At 37.0% G+C, this 9,384-nt stretch overlaps 1 protein-coding gene across 1 annotated transcript; it reads left to right on the top strand.

Moving 5' to 3' along the window:
- Nucleotides 1-723: 723 nt before the first annotated feature.
- LOC107647089 (uncharacterized) lies at nt 724-1,982 on the top strand. Its single transcript, XM_016351213.3, has 2 exons — nt 724-1,014; nt 1,892-1,982. Exons 1-2 carry the CDS (start codon nt 724-726, stop codon nt 1,919-1,921), a joined length of 321 nt encoding a protein of 106 aa, XP_016206699.2. The 3' UTR covers nt 1,922-1,982.
- The last annotated feature ends 7,402 nt before the right edge of the window (nt 1,983-9,384 follow it).

Below are 9,384 nucleotides of genomic sequence, written 5' to 3'. Positions count from 1 at the left end.
ATAGGATTTGGTGATTTTTGTCACACAGAATCTATTTTTTATGGTTACAATGTCAGTTTTCTTGTTTAATGAATATTTTTGTCAGTATTTACAAAATTCATAAGTACAAATAATAGTTTATTCAATTAAAATATATATGCAACTGTACGAATGGGACTCAATGGACAGTTTATTGGGCCTTTGGTGGGACTTTCAGTGTTAATTAGTGGCCTGGTCTAGGGATGGCAGCAGTACCCGTACCCGCGGGTATCCGCCCCGCCCCTACCCGGTCGGGGCGGATTTAAACCCGACCCGGTGAGGGGCGGGTCTGAACCGTGGCGGGTTTGATGAGCGGGGCGGGGCGGGGTCGGGTTCAGGATAAACCCGCCCCGGAGTATATATATATATATATATATATATATATATATATATATATATATATATATATATATATATAACTTTTTAGCAATTAGGGTTAGTAGGTTAAGGTTCTCACCCACCGTCACTGAACTCCCAGTCTTCCACTCTCCCAGTCCCAACCCTCGTTGTCTCTTCCGCGTCTCCTTCAAGGTTCAAGCCGCCTGTCGCTCCTCCTCCGCGCCGCCTCTCAGTCCCACATCCTCTGCGCTCCCTCCGGCCTCCAAGTCGCGCACTAGACAAGCCACCCCCGTGCCTCCTCTGCATCGTAATCGAGCCTCGTCTGGCTCCTCCTCCGCGCCTCCTCTCAGTCCCACATGCTCGTGTATGGAGTTCATGGCACAGTGCAACTCACGCAAGGCGAGGGAATCAAACCCTGCGTGCCAGGTGGAGGTGAAGCGCCGAACCGACGAACACCCGTCGCAGATCACGGTGACCTTCGTGAACGGCGTCGAGCAAGCCTTCGATGCGACCTCAACCCCTGCACAGAGCATAAGGACCATGATTCTTGAAAAAGGCCAAACCCTAGAGACCGAGCAGATGTTCCGAGAAGCTGGTGAGTCATGGCCCGTCATCATTCCCAAAGAAGAGCTATCTCAGCCCGCACCTGGCGTCAAGGTTTGTTTTTTCTCGCTTTATCGATTTTGTTTATTTGCGATTATGTTTGGTGTGGTTCCTTTCAATGTTAATTCTCTGCTTATTATTTCATTGCGGATCTTTTTCTGTTACTTTCTGGATGGTAATTGGTGCTGCATTATCGTCTTTACTTTTAGAATTTAGAATTGTATGGAAACGGAAAACTGCTCTTACATTTATCTGGGACAGTAATTTTGATTTTCAAACTTAAACATCCCTGGATTGCATTTTTCAATCTCAAATATGAGTAGTGGATGTCGCATTTAATCTCTTTGTCGCATGATGAGTATAGCTTTTCTCATAGGAGCAATGATGAGTTTGGTGGTTTTCCTGTTCTTCATGCCTGATATCCTACTTTAATTTGATCTTGCCTGTAATAAATTTTAATACAAAATTGCACATTTTTATTAGGGTGTTTGAAAGGTATTTTTTGCTTGTATTGTTATATAGAATAAGGAAGATACATTACAATTCTGAGATAAGTTGAAGTTCCTAAGTATGCACTATGGATTCATTGATTTTACTACCAAGGTACATGTCATATGTTGCTAGAAACAGCAAAGAAGAAACCATCCGTATTGATTAACTGTATGTTCCAGAATTTTGCTATAAGATGGACATAATTTCTTCCCCGGATATATAAATAATGCTATATAATAATCCATATTAGTTGTCTGTATGCTATCTTTATGTGGTTACTCATTGATGCACTAGTAATACATATGCTTTTGCAAAATGCAACTAATTTCTCTGCATGATCTTACAATTTATGTTTCTCAATATCATTCCGTCCATTTAAGTATATGATCTATACCTATTCTATTAATTTTCTTTTTCTTTCATGTGCCCTTCTTTTCAGCCCAGGAAAGCAGAGGAGAAGAAGCAATAGTCATGTATTGTTGAACCTACCAACAGCCAGAAAATGTTCCAATTTTCTCACACATTCTCTCCTTTCTTTTTGGCAGGGAGAGTACATAATGATCACGGCTGTTTTGTGCTTTGCTGTATTTTAGAGTTGAATTATTGATATTGATTAAACAAATATGCATATGACTCGTGTATAATTATTGTTTCTGAATGTAAAATTTTGAAACTGCAGTAATTTCATCCTAGAATTTGGTAAGGAAATATGCTCATGGTGTTCTGTTTTAATTAAGGAAATATGCTGTTATATGCAGAAGTTGTTTTGGCTCATGGTGTTCTGTTTTAATTTTGATTTTATTCTGATTTTGTAATTGTGCATTCTGATTTTTATGCATTTATAATATGATTTATGTTAATTTTAGACCCTCATTAATTTTAATTTTATTGATATAGGTGTTTTCGAATTACTTCATGGCTAGTAATGCTAGAGAAGACACACAAAGTAACAGTGTTGCAAACTTTTAATGATGATGAAGATGTTAAAAGTGATCAAGATTAAGGGTTGAAGCTCCCTTTATATCTAATATTGTAATTTCTTTATTATGGTGTTAAATTTGTAGTGGTCTAATAATTTTTTTTTAATTGCAAGTTATTTTAGCTAATGACATTGTATTAATTTTATGTTTGTATTTTAATTTGTCTATGAATTTTAAATTTTTGTCTTAGTTTACATATGAATAGGTAAAAATTAAAATATTTAATTTTTATAGGGGCGGGTCGGGGTGGGGCGGGTACCCGCAGGGGCGGGTTCGGGTTCTGTAATTTACTACCCGCGGGTACTGATGGGGCGGGTAGTATATGCATAACAGGATGGCGGGGCGGGGTCGGGTAGGGCAAAAACCCGCCCCTACCCGCCCCACTGCCACCCCTAGCCTGGTCCCATGTGTAGGCCCACTCCTACCATACCATAAATCTACTCCTATCAAATGCCATGTCCATTCAACTCCAAAAACAAAGCCATGTCTTGTTTACCCGTAACTATCTTATTTATAAAAAGGTAAAATATTAAATTGGTCTCTTACGTTTGGATGTAATTCTATTTTAGTCCTTAAAATTTAAAGTATTCTGTTTGAATCTAAAAAAGTTTCATTTAGCTTCAATTTAGTTTCACCATGAGGTCAAAGTTAAATAATTAACGAAATGTCCTCCATGATAGTATAAGAACAAAGTCGATAATTTGGAGAATAAATGTAAGCTCCAAAGGTACAAAATCAACCGTAAATACATCAATACATGTATTTATCATTTTCCTTAGTTTTATAGAAAATATTTCATTTAAATTATAAGAAAAATGATAAATAAATGTATTGATGCATCCACGGTCGATTTTGTGCCTATAGAGTTTGTACTTATTCTCTAGATTATCAACCTTGTTCTTGTACTGCTGTCATGGAGGACATTTCGTTAATTATTTAATTTTGACCCCATGGTGGGACTACATTGAAACTAAATGAAACTTTTTTGGATTCAAATAGGACACTTTAAACCTTAAGAACTAAAACAGAATTACGCCCAAACGTAAAGGACCAATTTAGTATTTTTTTCTTATAAAAAATAGCAAATCCCAAAAATCTAATTTCTAAAAAAAAAAAAAAACAGAGACTTTCATTTTTATTTTTTACATTGAAATATTGGCTCACTCATATCAATAATTGGATGTGTGAGACTTGTTGTATACATGGAAATTTTTTTTTAAATTAATAAAATATAATATTAACCAAAGTTTGCAACGTATACAAAATTTATTATTAAATGATCGTCCCACATCTGGAGTACATTGTCTTGAAAATTATTAATAACATAAAATGGGTATTGTGTATCCGAAATATTACACATTTTAAAAAATATACATAAAATGGATACTGAGTATTCGAAATATGGTCAGTATAAAATTAAAGCCAATATATTTGGGATATGTATATATTTATCTAGGTGTCTCTAAATCTTAGAAAATTACATAAAAAAAATCTTATATAAAAAGTTTTGTCTCAATCATTAGTCATACTACACCCATTTCTTTATTCTCTATTTTTCTTTATCCTTCTTCTTTATACACAGCTAATAATCCATCTTTTGGAATAAATTATTCCAATGGAATAATAAAAAATGGTGATGAATGAGTAATATTTGAATGCAATTTATCTGTAATATTGCATACTTACCATGTTAATTCTCTAAATACGATAAAGAATGTCATATTGAGCAATATAGGGACAACAAGTTTCAAAGAGTTTGAGAGAGTTGCATATAAATTTTTATTCGTGTTACCGAGATGAGGATTTATTAACAAGACATTTTGGGTCGAAATTGATCAGCAAGTGAGAGTAATGTTTGATGCGTGAGCATCTTTCCTTCATTTTCTGTTTATTTTAAGTTAGAATTTATTGAGTTTTAATTAAATTTTAGTATTTGAACCTCTTTGGATGCTACTTTGAGTTGCTTTGGTGTTTTAATCATTTTAGGTAAAATTTGGATCAGTTTGGCAGAGTTCGTGTGCAAGAAAAGAGAAGAAATTCGAATCTACCAAGGTGGCGCTAAACGCGGACTTGGGCGTTTAACGCCAGCAACTCAGTAACGCAAGGGAGCTTTCTGCCTACTAGGGCGCTAAACGCCAAGCCAGCAAACCAGAATTGAAAGGAGAGCTTCTGTCCCCTAGGGCGCTAAACGCCGAATCTTATGTTTAGCGCTAGCAATGTGGATCACACTTCACCAAAGGAGCATCTTTAGTTGGATTTTAACTTTTAATTGTTGTATATTATTTTATTTTAGTTATTTTTAATTACAAACAAAATCTTTTAGGTTTAGAATTTATTATTTTATTTTAGTTTTAAATCAAATTAGGTTAGTTATAAAAGGAAAAAGATTCAACCCTTCGTGGATCTTCTCGCTTATGCACTTTCACATTTTCTGAACCCTAGTTTTTTCTCTGAGTCATGAGCCACTAAACCTCCTCGGTTAAGGTTAGGAGCTCTGTTTATCTCTATGTATTAAGACTATTATTATTCTATTTTAATTAATGTATTGATTTAGTTTCAAGGATTACTTTCGTTCTTCATTTTATGAATTTAGGTATATCGGAAGAACAACCCTTATTCTATATGCATTCTTGTGATTCTTGAAAGAGTTATCTCACTTGAATACCAGCTTAAAAGTAAATTCCTCCTAAATTGCTAATTACTTAGACTTAACGGGATACGTGACATATAATCCTCTTATACTTGGGTAATTAAGATTTTTGTGGCTAATAAACTAGAATTTAACCTAACTCTTTAATCTACATTAAGTGACCAAGACATTGGCAGTTGATTAGGTTAGAGGAGACTAAATCACTAAGGAATTAGGGTTTAGTCAATTACAGTTTGCCATGAAATGAATCTTGCATGATTAAAATAGTTGGTAAGAAAACTTGATCCAGACGAATAAATAACTCCGAAACCTTAACTGCTTTCTCATATATATTTCACACCAATTTCACTGTTTGTGTTCTCTACTATCTGAATTACTGTTTAATGCTTTTGAACTCCAAAACACAACTTTCTGCTTGCTTGACTAAGTGAGTCATTGACTTTTGTTGCTTAGTCCATCAATCCTTGTGGGATTGACCCTCACTCACCTGAGGTATTACTTGGTACGATCCGATGCACTTGCCGGTTAGTTTGTGGTATTCAAAATCCGCGACTAAGTTTTTGGCGCCGTTGCCGGGGATTGACTGTGATTGACAACTAGCTGTTGTCTGATTGCTTAGATTAGGCATTTTTAGCTTTTGATTTTTATTTGTTTTGTTCTTTAAATTTTTGAAAATTTAAGCGTTATTTTAGTCAAAGTTTTCCCTTAATTTCTGAAATTAAGTTTGTTGTCCCCCTTAGTAATTCTATTTTATTTTTCTGATTATTTGTCTTTTCATTATTTTCAATTTTGTGGTCTATTTTTCTGTGTGATTTTCTAATTGTTAGTATTGTTTATTTAGTTATCTTATTGTATTTCTTTTACATAGGATACCTCACTGGGAATTCTCTACACTCTGGCATAGAGATTTTCACATTTTCTTTATTTTCTGTTGTTTATGAGCAGGAACAAGAACAAAGAACCTCTTCTAGGTTTTGATCCTGAAATTGAAAGGACCTTGAGACGGCGTTTGCAACAAGCTAGAGCTTACAAAGCCGGTGAAAATCTCAGAGATAATCTTGAGAAGGAAGCTGAAGAGCCCATCATGGAGGTCAACAATAACAACAACGCGGTTAATGTCAATGTTGTTAACCCTCCTAATATTCTTACACAACCGAGGAGAACACTTGACTCTTATACTGCTCCTAGCCCGGATTTCTATGAAAATAGCATTGTTGTGTCCCCTGTTACTGCTAACAACTTTAAATTGAAGTCTCAGTTAATTTCTCTAGTGCAGCAAAGTTGTCAGCTTTATAGACTCCCACAGGAAGATTCCAACTTGTTTTATCTCTAATTTTCTGCAGATCTGTGACAATGTGAAGACTAATGAAGTAAATCCTGATGTTTACAAGCTACTTCTCTTCCCATTTGCAGTAAGGGACAGAGTAAAGCAGTGGCTTGACACTCAACCTAAGGAGAGCTTGGATACTTAGGATAAGGTCGTCAACAGGTTTCTGACCAAGTTCTTTCCTGCTCAGAAGCTGATTAAGTTGAGGACAGATGTTCAAACCTTCAGGTAGAGAGAGGGTGAGTCTCTTTTTGAAGCTTGGAAAAGGTATAAGTTGATGATCAGGAAGTGTCCTCCTAATATGTTCTTTGATTGGATACAGTTGCAGATATTCTATGAGGGAGTCTTTGAGACCGCTAGGATGTCCCTAAATAATTCTGTAGGAGGGTCACTCCATATGAAAAAGACCACTTATGCTATGGAGTTGATTGAGATGGTTGCTAAGAACCAATATTTATACTCTTATGAGAAGACCTTAATAAAGAAGGGAGTCATGGAGTTGGATACCTTGGATGCTATTCTTGCCCAGAATAAGGCTATGTCTCAGCAAATTAATACTATTACACAATACTTGAGTGGAATGCAAGTTTCAGCTGTCAGTGCTCAAGACACTTCCTATGACATGAGTAGTGGCTTTCCTCAAGGTAAGAATTATGACTATGGCCAGTTTACTTCTGAACAAGTTAATTTCATGGGTAATGCCTCTAGATCCTCCAACAATGATCTATTTTCTAAGACATAAAATCAAGAGTGGAGGAATCATCCTAACTTTGGGTGGAGAGACCAATCTCAGAGACAATAAAACTTCAATAATTTTCAGGGTGGTTTTAATCAGAACAATCTCAACAACCATTAGTTCCAAGCCTCTTAGCCACAGCAAGCATGCCCTCAGTCTAAGAGTAACCTTGACTTAGCCTCTATAGTTGCAGAACTATCCAAGAATACTCATAGTTTCATGCAAGAGACCAGAGCTTCACTTAGGAACTTAGAGATACAAGTGGATCAGTTGAGTAAGCAAGTATCTGAGAGGCCTCCTAACACTCTTCCTAGTGACACAGTGCCTAATTCAAGAGAAGAGTGCAAGGCTATCACAGTAGCAAGTGAATCAGTGACAAAGAATCAGAGAAAACAGAAGTTCCAGAAAAGACTGAGGGTACCATAGTACACACCCCACCCAAGGCACCTGAGCACAAGCCAAAGATGCCATACCCTCAGAAGCTCCAAAAGGAGACCAAGGACGAGCAATTCTCATAGTTCTTAGAAGTTCTTTGAAAGCTGCAAATTAATATTCCTTTTGCTGAGGTTTTGGAACAAATGCCTCTCTGTGTTAAGTTCGTGAAAGGCTTACTCTCTAAAAAGAAGACCTTAAAAAGAGATGAAACAGTGCTCTTGACCAAGGAACGTAGTGCAATAATTCAAAGCAAATTGCCAAGGAAGATGCCAGATCCTAGGAACTTTCAGATTCCATGCACTATTGGGAACATAACCTTTGACAAAGCCCTATGTGATCTTGGTGTAAGTATCAATCTAATGCCCTTGTCTTTGATGAAGAAGCTACAAATCCAAGAGGCACAATGGTGCACGAATCCCCACACTTCGTACAACTGAACCAGCAAGTGCACTAGGTCGTCCAAGTAATACCTGAGCGAGTTAGGGTTGATCCCACGAGGATTATGGTTTGAAGCAAACTATGGTTATCTTGTAGATCGTAGTCAGGTGAGTAGGAGATGTAGGTATATTGTTTGAACGCATAAAAGGAAAAAAAAGAAAATGTTACTTAGAACTCAGAAGTTATATAAACTATGATAAGAAGATGGTTAACGCTTGGAGATGCTTTGTCCTTTTGGATTAACTCTGGCCTTACTGTCTTCTTCAACTGTGAATGATTTCTTCTATGGCAGGCTGTATGTGATCAATGCCGGTTGAGAGGTTGCCAATGCTCCTCCAGATCTGAACCCTAGGGTTAGTGTGGATCCATTCTGATTGAGGGTGAAGCTTCTGCAGTCCATTCTCCTTAATAAATCTTCCGGATCAGAGAATGCTGCGCCTTTGGGTTCTAGCCTCTACCACAAGGACTCTAATCTCCCCATACCTCGGCTAAACTGATATTTCGAGAAGTCCCCAACGAAGTCGTGGATTAGCCATCTAAGAGATGTATAATCAAGCTAGTGGCTCAATGCTCTCCAGTTATGTAGTCACACGAACCCAAGAAGAACACGGGTGGTTGTCAGGCATGCGATATTAGAATAAAGAATGAAGATACATCTTAGAATAGAGAATCAAACACGGATTGAAAAGAAACAGTAATACTTTATTAATCCATAAAACCCAGCAGGGCTCCTCCCCTCAACCTAGGAGGTTTAGAAACTCATACTGATAGAAATATAATATGGAAAATGTGTAAAGTATCAAAAGGTTCTGAATAATATAAAAGTTCTCAAATAAATACTAGGCTAATGATTAAGGATTACATAAGAAGGGTAAAACAGTCTTTTAGTGTTAAAATCCACTTCTGGGGCCCACTTGGTGAGTGTTTGGGCTGAGATTGATTGAGATCCACGTGCTAGGAGGTCTCTAGGGCATTGAACGCTGGCTAGGGGGTCCTTTATGGGCGTTTGGACGCTGGCCTCTTCCTCGTGGGCGTTGGACGCCAGAATAAGGCAGGAGGCTGGTGTTGAACGCCAGTTTTGTGCCTTTAATTATGAAGCAAAGCATAGACTATTATATATTTCTGGAAAGCCCTGGATGTTAGCTTTCCATAGTCTTTGAGAAAGCTCAATTTAGACGTCTGTAGCTCCAGAAAAGCTCTTTTGAGTGCAAGGAGGTCAGATCCGGACAACATCTATAGTGCTTTCTCTGCCTCTGAATCAGACTTTTGCTCCATCTCCTCAATTTCAGCCAGAAAATACTTGAAATTTTCTAAAAATACACAAAATCAAAGTAGAATCCAAAAATGTGAATTTTTCACTAAAACC

The sequence above is a fragment of the Arachis ipaensis genome, chromosome B6 (assembly GCF_059453495.1).
Source record: "Arachis ipaensis isolate K30076 ecotype BB chromosome B6, ASM5945349v1, whole genome shotgun sequence".
In the NCBI taxonomy this organism is placed as follows: domain Eukaryota; kingdom Viridiplantae; phylum Streptophyta; class Magnoliopsida; order Fabales; family Fabaceae; genus Arachis; species Arachis ipaensis.
Note: the sequence above shows the minus strand (reverse complement) of the source record. Positions and strands in the feature narration are given on the sequence as shown.

What these genes read in the sequence shown, in the direction of transcription:
- LOC107647089 (XM_016351213.3), top strand. Translation starts at nt 724, where the DNA reads ATGGAGTTCATGGCACAGTGCAACTCACGCAAGGCGAGGGAATCAAAC. An exon ending in AGCCCGCACCTGGCGTCAAG is followed by an intron (nt 1,015 to 1,891) that starts GTTTGTTTTTTC and finishes CCTTCTTTTCAG; the next exon opens with CCCAGGAAAGCAGAGGAGAA.